At 39.8% G+C, this 12423-nt stretch overlaps 1 protein-coding gene and 1 long non-coding RNA gene across 2 annotated transcripts in view; one reads left to right on the plus strand and one right to left on the minus strand.

The window, feature by feature from the left end:
- Positions 1-624: 624 nt before the first annotated feature.
- On the minus strand, positions 625-10808 carry WSB1 (WD repeat and SOCS box containing 1). The gene is made up of 9 exons (XM_019545595.1): positions 10680-10808; positions 9330-9498; positions 7993-8261; positions 6890-7021; positions 6299-6399; positions 3928-4100; positions 3230-3343; positions 2471-2578; positions 625-1755 (listed from the first exon to the last, which is right to left on the minus strand). Exons 1-9 carry the CDS (start codon positions 10717-10719, stop codon positions 1596-1598), a joined length of 1266 nt encoding a protein of 421 aa, XP_019401140.1. The 5' UTR covers positions 10720-10808; the 3' UTR covers positions 625-1595.
- Positions 10809-11191: 383 nt separating this feature from the next.
- Positions 11192-12423, plus strand: part of LOC109317117 — a 29715-nt gene continuing 28483 nt past the window's right edge. Inside the window, exons 1-2 of the long non-coding RNA XR_002102980.1 lie at positions 11192-11468; positions 11590-11690. This is a non-coding gene — a long non-coding RNA (uncharacterized LOC109317117). The remainder of the gene's footprint in view (positions 11469-11589; positions 11691-12423) is intronic.

Here is a 12423-nt window from a genome sequence, read left to right on the forward strand (position 1 = left end):
TTGTAGTAATTAATGAAGCACGCTTATGTGGGGGTCACTTTTCCAAAATATTAGGATTACTAGGATGACTTGATAACAAGATGTGCTTAAAAGGGTTAGTTACAAGTTCTTTCCATGATGAGGATCACGTAAAAAAGCAAGCACCTCAGCAAAGAAACCGTGGGGCTCCTCTAAACTGTTTATTTTACATGCAAGGATTTTTACTACTAGCATTTGTCTGTGCATCATGGACAGTGGTTCTCATTTAATCGTGGCACTCCGCTTCCTTCATTTGCTAATTTCTGCTCTCAGCTTCTCCCACCAGTTTTACTTGTTCCCCCCACCCTCAAGGAATGTAGTTTTACTCTATTCCCATTGGCAGTACAGTAAAGGTACTACATCCTAAAAAATATATAGTTTGAGTAAACTTCTTTAATACCTTTGAAAAGACTTGAGAAGCTTAACTACAGATATGTGGCTTCAGACTCTTTCATCACTACTGTTCCTTTCCTTGTACACAGTGCATCATGCACTTGAAATCTGATCACTTTGTAGTTCTTTGACTGGAGTCCTCTATGCCAAGTGTAGCATAACTTACTTGCATATATTTATAGCATGTAGAAGAGTCAGTCACCAGGCATCATGTTTTCAGAAGAGAGATTTTTATTTTTAATAAAAAAGTTCAACAAAAATATATATATAGTCAGGCATTTTATGCAATACATACATTCTTTATATCTGCAGGTACAGATAAATAACAGAAGGCAAAAGCAAATGTTTTGCTTATCTTTGGCCATTAACCAATATCACCCCCTGAAGAGATATTATAGGGTCACAAAATAAACCAAGTCTGTAAAGTCTTCTCCCATTTACAGACAAGATACCCAGGCAACAGTACAGTAGTTAACTTGAGAAATTTTAGATTTTCTTAAAGCTATCACCCAGGTTTCTGAAGTAACTTTGTTGTTGCTGTCAAAGTCAAGGCCTTCCCTAGATGACAAACTAGTAATGTTCTGGGATTTAGATTCAAACCCATCCCTCACACAACCTACTTCCCTTTGCCACTGAAGTCTGTAGAAAACTAAGCTGTACCTCTCCATTAACTAACAAATTTGCATCTAGGGATCAGTTTCCTGGACTCCAAATCAACAAACGTATGTACAAAGCCGTTAAGCTTTCTTAAGTCAATATTTGTCTAACTCAGTGTCTCAGAATAAAAGCTGTCCTTCCACTCTACAGCACTGATGCATCAGATGGCTCTACAGAAGCAATATATACATGATACACACTAAAAAAAAATAAAAATCAGTAAAGCAATTAAAAAAGGTACACGGATAAACCACATAGCAGCTTACATCTATGTATGTACATATTTTCACAGTTCGATTTTAAAAAATTGTCTGAGAACTTCAGGAATACTTCTACTGTATCTTTCTATAAATAATAGTAAAAGCTCCACATTGTCAAAATGCATAACCAGGTTTTTTTTAGATGTCTGAAATTTAAATAGAACTTGAAAACCTATACAGTTTTAAGCTTGAAGGCTGTAAAGTTTGAGGTTTCTTTAAAGAGTGTTTTAGCCAGTTTCAGCAGCCCAGTCACTTGCAAGTTTCATTTTAAGCCTGGTAGGAAAGAAACTCCACCATTTTCAAAGGGATAGGCAAGTTCTTCACTTGGCTAGTAGGCATCACTCTTCGAATTGCCATGCGACACAAGTGTTGGAGACTGGGAACGTGTTTTGGAGTTGCCCAGAAGTACACGCTTCCATCCTGCGTCCTGCACATGAAACGAAGAGTCAGTTATCCCACCAAACTGCTTTCAGACTAGCCCATCCTTAGAAGGTTCCTATATTACAAAACGCTCCGATGAATTAAGGAAAATTGGGCAAGAGGCCTTCCAAGTTATTTACGATCTAGCTTTAAAAGGCATTATTCCCCTGAAACTCTAGGCAGGGACTAAAACAACCTCCAGCCTAAGTTAGTTTGTAGTGCTTATGGTTGCAGCAGTGTAGAGCAGAGGTGTTAAACCCCAGGGCCCACTGGGCTTCCCTCTGGTCCAGAAATTGAACCGTAAGGGAGAAATAGCACTGCTCCCCTGCTGAACAATTTCCAAACTGATCGGGGCTCTGTGTGCTGGATCAGGCGCTTGATTCCCAAGCCCAGCTGCGTAGGGCCAAAAGGTTGAGAACTGTTACTGTAAAGGGATCTTGACTGGTCAGATAACCCCTCTTTCATACCTGTATCTTAAGCTTATTTCCCTAGTCTTAGAAGAAAAATGAGATGAAGGTTGTTAAAGTCTACATATGACGAGGCATTCAAGGCTTATTTAAATAAGCATGGATTTGAGTTAGAAATCCCGTTTCCTAAATAAAACCATGCCTATTCTCTGTCAAACAATCAGAGACAACAAACTGGAATGGTCTGTCACTGTCCGCGAAGTTTGTTCTGGAAGACTCAACAGTACATGTGAAAAGTACTGTTTATTTACTTACCCAGCAGCTAGAACACTGCCATCAGTAGAAAAGGCACAGCAGAGCCCATTGTTCAAAGGTGCAACTTGTACAGGATAGTCTTCGTTAATTCTCCAGAACCTCACCATTCTGGAAAGAAAGAACAGTGTGGTCGAGAAAAATAAATTAATAAAAAATGGTGCTGGTGTAGAAGCGCAAGCCATGGCAGTTGACATTTTTAGCAGGTGTCATTTCTGCCAAGTCTCAAAGGATTAGATTTAGCAAGCTACAGAAAACACACTGCATTCCAAAGTACTCTTCTTGAATTACAATACCATACACGTATTTTAAATACATTTCTTCAAATACTGATTTTAATTTTAGCTTTTATTTTCAAAGCTGAACAAAGTAATCAAGTCAAGTCCTCCTTTAACCATGAGAAATATCATGCATTAACTAGGCAGGGCAGTAAGCATGCCTAATGCTGGGAAACGTGTTTTCATTTAACATATTAGAGATCTAAAATTCACAATTAGCTTTGCTTATATTTCCCAGTATATTAGGACCAGAGACATTTGTAGTACTACTTCATCTACTTTCTATACCATCTCTTATTTGTATGATATGGTTCAGAAAGGAGAGCACCCTGTAATATATTTTACCCCCTCCCCACACAAAGCCTGCTGTCTTTTAAGAACACTTAGAACTCAGTTCAGTATTTTTTTTAAAGCAGCATAGTATTCAAGGCATTTGAGATACTGCAAAGAACCAGGAGTCCACCAGCTCTTTCCTCATACTTACTTATCATCTGCAAGGCTTGCAATATGCAGTCCATCATGACTGAAAGATACTGATCTCACCCATCGATCATTTGCTCCCCCAGCAAATATTGGTGTAGGAGGGGGAAACAGATGCCTGCAGACAAGATGCACACACAGCTCGTTACACAACCATTTAACGCAATAGAGAAATTTCCTTTAGCCATGATCCGCTTGACTCTTCAAGAGTAAAAATATTCTAAGATTTGACTAAAAAAAAATTAAAAGATATTCTCTCTCTGTACAGTAGTATCACAACACTACACTAAAATATGTCCCTTATCCAGCTTTAAGGCACCAGCATATTGAAGATCTGAATAATCCATTTCCCATTACAGAAGAGGCACTCTTAGGATTTTGAGTATGGAACCAATTGTTTCATCTCACTACAGTCCTTTGCATTACACAACAAGAACAATAAATAATTGCAGAACAGAGGTTTTCTAGGAAATAAAGTCACGGTGCCCTTTTTGTAGTTGCACCAGTCTCTGGTGCATGAAGCTGACGCCCTCCTGTAGTCAGGGAAGTCAGCCAAGTAATGCATCACTCACTTTTTAACTGCAATGCAGTTAACATGCTTACTTTTAGGCTTAATGTCTTCAAGAATCCCATTACTCTTTCACCTCCTTAAATTTATTTCAAGACAAAAATAAAGAGCACATTTTTGGCTCTTCTACTTACCCAAACTCCATTAGAATAGCTCCAATATGTGGATCCCAAACATAAACTCGAGTATCGTAAGATGCAGTAGCCAGTAAAGCTCCATCAGGAGAAAACTCACAGGCTACAACATCATTGTTATGTCCTTCTAGTTTTCGAATCATGGAATATTTATCCATATCCCAAAGGAAAACCTGCAATTAAAATAGCTAATGTTATAGCCTTGCTCAGGCACACAATGAAGTATTTCTATTTCTTAACTATGAATGCTATCTTACTTAGGATTATATTAAAATTTTTCTTTAAAAAAAAATAAATAGAAATCAAGCATTATAAATTACTACAATTAAGAAATATGCTCAGTGTCACACTCAGATTAAAATGAGGTTTGTTTGTTTTTTTTAATTAAAAGGCAGACATGCAAATTCTAACTTCAAGTTTGTTAAATGTTATTTAAAAAATAAGCCAAAATGTAAGATAAAAGCAATACAAATTTAACCATGTACTTTTACTGAAATCCATGTATTACAAAACTATTTATTAAAATATATAGAAGTGTAGGGTTAAATACTACAGTCCCCTCTTTTCAGTAACTACGAAAATTTTTAAGAAATATACAGACAGAAAAATGTAAGGTTAACATATTGTTACTCCAGTGGCATCCCCTTTAAGATCACTTGTTTACAATTGGCTTGGATCACCAACGTCAGCCTAGGAAGAGAAACAGATACTGCAAGCAAAAAGAATTTTTCACAGCCAAAAGAAAATGTCTTTGGCAAAACAATAAGGAACTTTAACCATATTATGAGACAGCATTTATGCATTTAAATCAAAGCAACAATAAAAAAAGGACATATCCATGATTGCAATTTAACTTGTTATAGAGGTTGGTAAAGTACAAGTAGAGTAGTACTTAGAATATTACATAACTGCACTAGAGACTGTGCAGAATAACTTAATAAGCTGTTGCTATATATTTCACCATAACATTATAGAAAGTAGGCTTACAATTACTGGACATGGTGTATTTATTTTAAGTTTGCCCTTGAAAGTGCTCTTTCCTTCTTTATTTTTCCCCCGAACACATTTTTATGTCACAGTTAGCTTGAATAAAGAGATGGAAATAACTCAATTTTAACTAAAGAAAATATATTTATTAGTGCCTCATATTTTATGTTGGCCAATTTTACTAATAAGACCCCAACATTCCATAAAACTGGAAAATAAGTTAAAGTTTTGGAGTCGATGGGTTTCACTGCTGTGAAAATTTAAAAACAAAAAACCAAAACAAAAAACAAACAAAAGAAAGAAAGGGGAAAAAAAAAAAAAAAAAAGCAGAAAGTGGACATCAACCAGCACCTGCGTACGTACAGTACACCTTGCAGTCGAATGCAAGGTTACTTCATCCTATGGTAAAGTTCGCCCCCAGCCTGGTAGCCAGAGATGCCACTCTTTCTGCCCAGCTAACACCATTGTGCGCTTGTGAGAGTGGTGCCAGCTTAACCTCAATCACACCAATATTGCTGCCACCACCTGTGACAGGGAAAGCAAGAAGCTTATGGAAAACACACAGCCTAAACATATCAATGCATACATCCACATCTGTTCTAGTTTAAAGGACTAAGCTGCTCTCTGTCAATTCTTGTACTGTTAGTTTACTCTAGATTTATCTATCTATCAAATGCATTCTAACAATTATCCCTGAAAAGTTAATTATTCAATATTTACATTGGGCTTTAGTAAACTATCTATCTATAAAAAAAAAAAAATCTTTAAGCTACAGGGTGTTCCTTTCTCTTTCATATTAACTAGGGCTTTATCCAATGCCAAAAAGAGCAGCTTATTGTATGTGTTTTACCTGCACTGCTTTCAGTTCTCTAGCAGGACATTAGAATACTGATGGAAACAAAACCAATATGCTGTTCTTCATTCAAGATGTTTTAGTTACACAAGTGCCATTTGTATTGGAGGCATTTTTGTTCAGCAGAAGAGACCATGACTAGCTCAGACTTTGAAAAGTCCTTTTAAATTGACCAGGAAATAGAAAGGATATCAATCAACAGCAAGATAATTTAATTAGAACATTAAACTAAATATTTCTTAACACTTAAGTTTTACTGCCCTCAGTTTTTATATTATGAACAGATGCAGATGTGCAGAACTACTTCTCAAAAGGATGCTTAAAGTTTCTTCAACTAAAAGCAGTGCAGTTCTCATAAATCAGTATCTGAATGCATCTTAGGCTAGTTTACTTTGATTTATTTCATGCAGTTTTTGCATTATCAGAACATTAGAAGTTCATGACACCGAGCACAAGCTTAATGTTATTTAGATTTTAAATGATTATGCACACAATTGAATAAGTTTATGAACAAGAAACTCTGACACATACAGCTTTACTGGCTCCAACAGAACAGAGGATGGAAGAGTCTGGAGAAAAAGCACAGGCATAGACCCAGTTCTGGTGCCCTCTTAATACCTTCATCATATTTCCTACAAGAAAAAAAAATATTACTTTACTAAGAACCAGTTGGAGATTAGTTGCTCCTATGCATGGTCTACCCCAAATCCGATTTTACACTCAAGATTTTTCCCCCAAAACATACTGTACCATTATTCTAGGTTACTTTTAAGGAGAGAAACTGGAGATTTCCCACCAGCTTAACAGCTCAGCCTGCCATAGAGAAAAAAGGTAACCTACTGTACAGGAATAGATAAGGAATTAAGTTCCTTGACCAACAGAGACAGAATACATGCGACTGTAAGTTACTTACGAGCAATACAGACTACAGCACAAGCTTCTTACCAAGCTGTACTTTTAGGCTGCACTTTGTGGAATGTGCAATAACTAATAAAGGGGGCTAAAATCCTAAAGTGTAAAGATATCCAGACCACACACTGACATGCTATAGCTAATTACAGGGAGAAGGGGGAGGGAATAATCCATTGTTTGTTTTAAGAAAAGAGCATTCTTAAAGCATACCATCATCTTTCAAGTCCCACACTCTTAGCGTTTTGTCTCTTGATGCCGACACTAAAATCAGGCTGCCATCTGGGGCAAAGGTTAAGTCTCGAACCACTTCAGTATGGTCCATCAGGTTAAGGAGGAGTTTTCCTGTTATGGGAGAAGGACACCAATTAAAGGGTAGAAAGAATGCTATGGTTTGTTTTGTGTGTCTTAAGATTGAACAACAAAGGGGAAAAAAAAAAGTCTTTATCTCAAGCCACCCTTGGATCCTGGCTGAAGTTCAGCTCTGTTTAAGATATGTAAAAAGAAACATATCTTGTACACAGAGTTTAGAGCGATAAGATGCAGTGCATCTTTATTCAGTTTCCTGTGTTCAAACTTTCAGCTCTGACTTCCCAAGAAGCTAAAACTCTCAGCTTACAATAACTTAATTGGCGAAGTTTATTTTTTGGCTTAAAATAGAGCAAAGGTATATGAAAATAAAATTAGCAAGTTTCTGTAAGATAAGCAAACTGCCATTAAATTAATTCCTAAATCATCAGAAGTTAGTAGCTGCAGTCAGCCCAGAGGAGAACAATCAGCTAGATTGTAGAATCCTAACTTCAGAGGCTCAGTGCTACTAGCCCGTTTCCACTTGAAGAAAAACAACGGAGCTGCTAGCACAAATCCTTCCCCATAACCTGGGACCTGCAAGAAACTCTTTCCCCCTCAAATACCAAGTCATTTAACAACATGCAAGAAATTCTGTCCACTGAAGTATCTAAGCATGTTTTGCCTTCAGGTTCATAAATAGTGCATGCTTAATTGCTGTATCAGTGCGTCCAAGTCTTCCTCCCAGGTCTCTAGTATTTCTAAGGTCTCTTAACACAAGATTTCACACATCAGTAAGAAAGAAGATTGGCTTGATGTCTTTCTTACTGTACTTCACGCATAACTGAAGTCATTTCTCTTTTCAGAAGATAGCACATTTGAAATATAATACCTTTGAATTAGTTTATTTTTAGATCCTTTAACTGGTACAGACTACACTCTTAGCATTCCTAAAACAATATGCAAGTCTAATTTTATTTATTCGCATTAATTTTAGCTACTGCTGCAGAGGGGCAAAACAAATATACCTGTGTATACATCCCATATTTTGATGCGCCCATTGTTCAAGCCTGTTGCAAGCAGAAGCTGATCTTGCCCAAATTTGAATCGATGCCATTCTATATTCACGCAGCGACTCTGTTTTTCAGGTACAGAAGACCCAAAAGCAAGACTCCAAACTATATCACCGCAGTCTATTATATGCTCACAGGGCTTATTCTTCTGCCCGCTATCACTGTTCTGTCTTGAAAGCCTTGAGTTGACTGAATTTGCAACATTCTTTGTGCCATGCAGCAAGCTGCAAAACAAAAATAAGCTTTTTTAGAGTAAAATTTAATATTCCTTAAAAAAAAAAAAAAAAAAAAAAAAAAAAATCTCTATTAACAAGAGGATAATCAGTACAGCAAAAAAGGAAGAATCTTAATGTATAAAGAAGTCTCTGGGCAGTCCCAATACACAGAGTCATAAAAATCAGTATTTAACACTCCATTTTCAAGGGAGGAGTTTGCCAGGTCCAGAAGCCTTTTCCTAGGTCAATTATTTCTACATACTTAGTTCTGCTTCTGTTCAGGGCAAATGTTTACCTTGAAATTTTAAAGTTATGATGTTAAGTGCTTATTTAAAAGTAAAGCTATTACTGAGAAACTGAATTGCAGAGAATATATCCAAATTCAATTCTTGTATTACGTAAGAGAGTCCTTCTTTCTCTTCTTCTGCAGTCTGTTTAACACAACATTTATTTACTGAGAAGAGTAAAGAGATAATGAAGCCTTCACATTAAAATTACGAAGCTGAGCCCTATGAGGAGAAACCTAGTTTGCTGTAAAGGCATGCAACTGACTAGTCACAAAGATACAGTTTACAAACTTCTGCTTCTACTTAAAGGGAACCTGCAAATGAAAATAATGTTTGGGATGGTGCACGCCAAACCTTCAATAGGATCAGTTTCAAGAACATAAGGTAGCCTCTCCTGATCTTGCTAAAAAGCCAGAGCATCCAGTCCTGAATTGAAAGGGTAGACGGTTTTAGTTTTCAAACTTCTCCATTGTGTTTTTAGAAAGAATGAATTAAGCATATATGTTAAAATGAAGTTGCCTTCCCTCATTGCTCAAATCTGGGGGGTTTTGTCCCTTGTTTTTTAATCCCACTGTGCACAGGAACTTCTGGGGGGGGCGTGAAAGGAAGGCACCTCTTAAATGTGCAAACCAAGTACAATGTATAGACCAGGGCACTTGCTTAATACTTTCTAGGGTCAAAGGAACCAAATTCACCCCTTCTTTCATAAGCCATTTCACGTGCCTCATAAAAAGAGCAAAGAAAAATAAAAAAATAAATAAAATTAAGACACAGTACTGTTTTGTCTTACAAGTTATTAAGGCACTGAGACCAGGGAACCAGCTTGACTATGCGATGTCCTTGTGACCAAGCAAAGTACGAGCCATCGGGAGCAAAAGCAACAGTCCAGTTTTCACGTCCACACTTCTTGTCAAAAGGAGACGTGGGAGCCAAAAGTTCTCCTATAGTACGGGACCTTGCTAAAAAGAAAAACAAACAAATAAATACATAAAAATGCCACTTCAATTGTGAACAAGGTATAAGCATGTTAAAGACTTCCAACTAACACAGTATTTCCTGCTAAAAGTTTTTCGGGGTTTTTTTTTTTAAATGAGACCTCTTCGATCATTTTGGTTTTGACCAAAAGCAAATGCAAAGACAAAAAAAATTAAAATAATAACGACTTTGCATTTGTTGTCGCTAAAAAACAAAGAAAAACAAAACAAAAACCCCTCAACCCTGCATCCCCCACAAACCTTCAGCGTCACAATTTGATGAACAGACCTCCTTGGTTAGGGACTACAAAAAACCCAACACCACAAAATGTGCTGAAGTAACAGATTGTATTATTGGCAGCGACCGAAACCCCACATTCAAGAACCTCCTGAATCGAGCGTCTCCAATTTAAATCCCCCCAGCTTTCGAGATCAAACAAGGAACCACTTAGGACCGTTTTCCTGCTGCGGTGCTTAATATACAGAGAATCACTGCACCCAAATAGGCAGAGGGCTCTTTAGGGTGAAAATGATCATCTTTTATCCGACCCACTTAAATAGGTAGGACATTTTTTTTTTTTTTTTATAGCAACCCTCTTCAGGTTTAAAAACCCTCTGGGTTCACCTAATATACGGAAAATCGTTGCACCCAAAAAAAGGCAGACACATCGCTTTGGGTTGAATCGGACAATCTTTTTATCCGACCGACTTAAATTAGTTAGGAAATCCATTTTTATTAGCAACCTATCTTCTTTGTTTTTTAAAACAACCCTGCCTCCCAAGAGGCGCTGAAACCTCACTTTTTTTTATTCAACAGCTTTTAAAAAACACAAGGGCCCCTCCCGCACAAATGCCTCGACAAGTTGTACATGAGGAAACCATCCCCGCCATGGCCCTCCCCGACCAGGGACGGCATTGCAAGCTGTTTTAAATAAATGGGTTTAAATAATTTTTTTAAAAAACACAAAAAAAAACGCAGATTAAAAATAATCATCCCCCCTCCCCCATTTCAGCAAGCCCCCTCCCCTCCCGCAGGGTCTGACCCCCCGGGGCGGCAATGCAGGAAGATGGAGGCAAACACCATCACCTCCCTGCAACAAAAGGCATCTTGCAAAGTGGGGCGCGGGCTCCCCCCCCGGGACCCCGGACGGGGTGGACCCCCTCACCGATGAGCTTGTCGTTGACATCCAGGGGAAAGCTGGCCATCTACGGGGCCGCCCCTCGCACCGACTCTGCCGCGCAAACGGAACGGAGAAAAAACAACGCGGCCGCGACGCCGGACACTGCAACAAAATGGCCGCCGCGGCCCGGGATGTAGTATGGGGGAGGGGGCGGGGCTCGCCGCAGGCCACGCCCCCTGTCACATAGCCCTTCCCCTCCCCTTCAGAGGAGTGCAGTGGTACGGCGCCGCTGGGCTGCGTGCGTCTCCGGGAGGGACCATTCCACAGCGGGGGGGGGTTGGAGGGCCAACTGCACAGTGCTGGAGAGTGAGGAGGGTGGGAGGGATGGCACCGCTTTGCTCACCCAGTCTAAGGGCCCACTTTTGATGCCAAGGGTGCGGGGCAGCCCTTTGTTAAGAGAGAAATGATGGAATGGGCTGTTGCTGAGGCCTTGCAAATACAGGGCCGAGGGCCTGAAGGATGGGTAGCGACGAATTGAGCCATTTCGAGAGGAAGCGGCGGGAGGATCAGGAGAGGAGTCCCGGCCTGATGAAGCCTGTTCCTCTCGGTGCAAAGACCCGTGACACGTGCGAGAGGTTGGGCGGCCCAAAGATCGGACTCGAGTCCCGTGGACGAGCGGCAGGAGAGATCATCCTCCGGTTGGGGGATGGCTGCGTCCCAGGCAGAAATGATTATTCCCCCCCAGGCTTCAGGGCTCAAGCCCAGATCATCGGTTTGTGTCGAGCCCCTATGTGGATCGCAGATTTGGGGGCTGCACTTGTGCTTTCTTGGACAGTCCGTGGGATGCAGTTGCAGCAAAACGAGGATAATTTCTTCTCCAATGGGCTGGAGGGAGGGTGCAGGTTGAGCAGCTCGAGGATCCGGTGTTGTGTTCGTTTCCGCTTGTATTTGACAGATCACAAAATGACACTCCTTCTTCTTACCTTGTCGGCTGTCCTCCCCTTGAAGTGGTTTGGGCTCTTTGCCATAATTGAATGTATAATCCTCTGCAGCGAGGTTCGTTTCAGCTTGCTTGTTATTTGTCATCCTGGATTGCACTAGAGACAGCGGATGCCAGAGATCCACGTGTTTCGTTGTTCGGGTTAACAAAAATTTCTTCCGCCGTTCGTTCTAGATCTAATGCAGTTTCTCCGTTCTCTCTTCCCCTGTCTCTGCCTGATCTACCCACGTTCGGTCCCATCAGTGCTCAAAATATCAATGCTGCCAGGACCCATTCTTTGCCCCATCTCTCTTGGCTAACTTTTTGGTCCCTCACCTCCATACCCCTTTGCCTTATTCAGTCGTCTCCATGTCTTCCCCAGATTACTATTATTTCCAAATCTCTACTTGCAATCCCAGTTTTGCTGTGTTATTCCCAGCACCAGTCATGTTGCACTTTATTTCTCCTTGTATGTTCGTTCTGCTTGCCTAGTGAGGAGAGGATTCCTGATGTCCTTATGTAGCACTTTCAGAAGTGCCGGCACAGCTTAACCACACCGTTAAGCTCTGTCGAAGCCCTCAGTCCTGGCCCTGCTCATTGTGGAAAGAAACCACAGTCACAGGACAAAGAACCTTTGAGAGTTTCTGTTACACCCAGACAGTATTGCCAGAAGTTGTTCCAAAATATCCTCTGATCCCTGGAAAAAGTAGCAAGAAGTACATGCTATCTGGGCAGCCCAAAGAACAAAATTAAATTCTGCTTGAGAGAAGCATGTGCACCAAGGTTTGCAAAAGGCTTCAATTAAAATAT

This window comes from Crocodylus porosus, unplaced genomic scaffold (genome assembly GCF_001723895.1).
Source record: "Crocodylus porosus isolate Cpor-Errol unplaced genomic scaffold, CroPor_comp1, whole genome shotgun sequence".
In the NCBI taxonomy this organism is placed as follows: Eukaryota; Metazoa; Chordata; order Crocodylia; family Crocodylidae; genus Crocodylus; species Crocodylus porosus.

Excerpts from the sequence above, each read along its gene's own strand:
- WSB1 (XM_019545595.1), bottom strand. The coding sequence starts at position 10,719 with ATGGCCAGCTTTCCCCTGGATGTCAACGACAAGCTCATCG. Across the intron at positions 4,101-6,298 it reads CTGTTGGAGCCAGTAAAGCT|GTTTTCCTTTGGGATATGGA; the intron begins GTATGTGTCAGA and ends TTTTAATTGCAG. Across the intron at positions 1,756-2,470 it reads GGCAGTGTTCTAGCTGCTGG|GACGCAGGATGGAAGCGTGT; the intron begins GTAAGTAAATAA and ends TTTCATGTGCAG.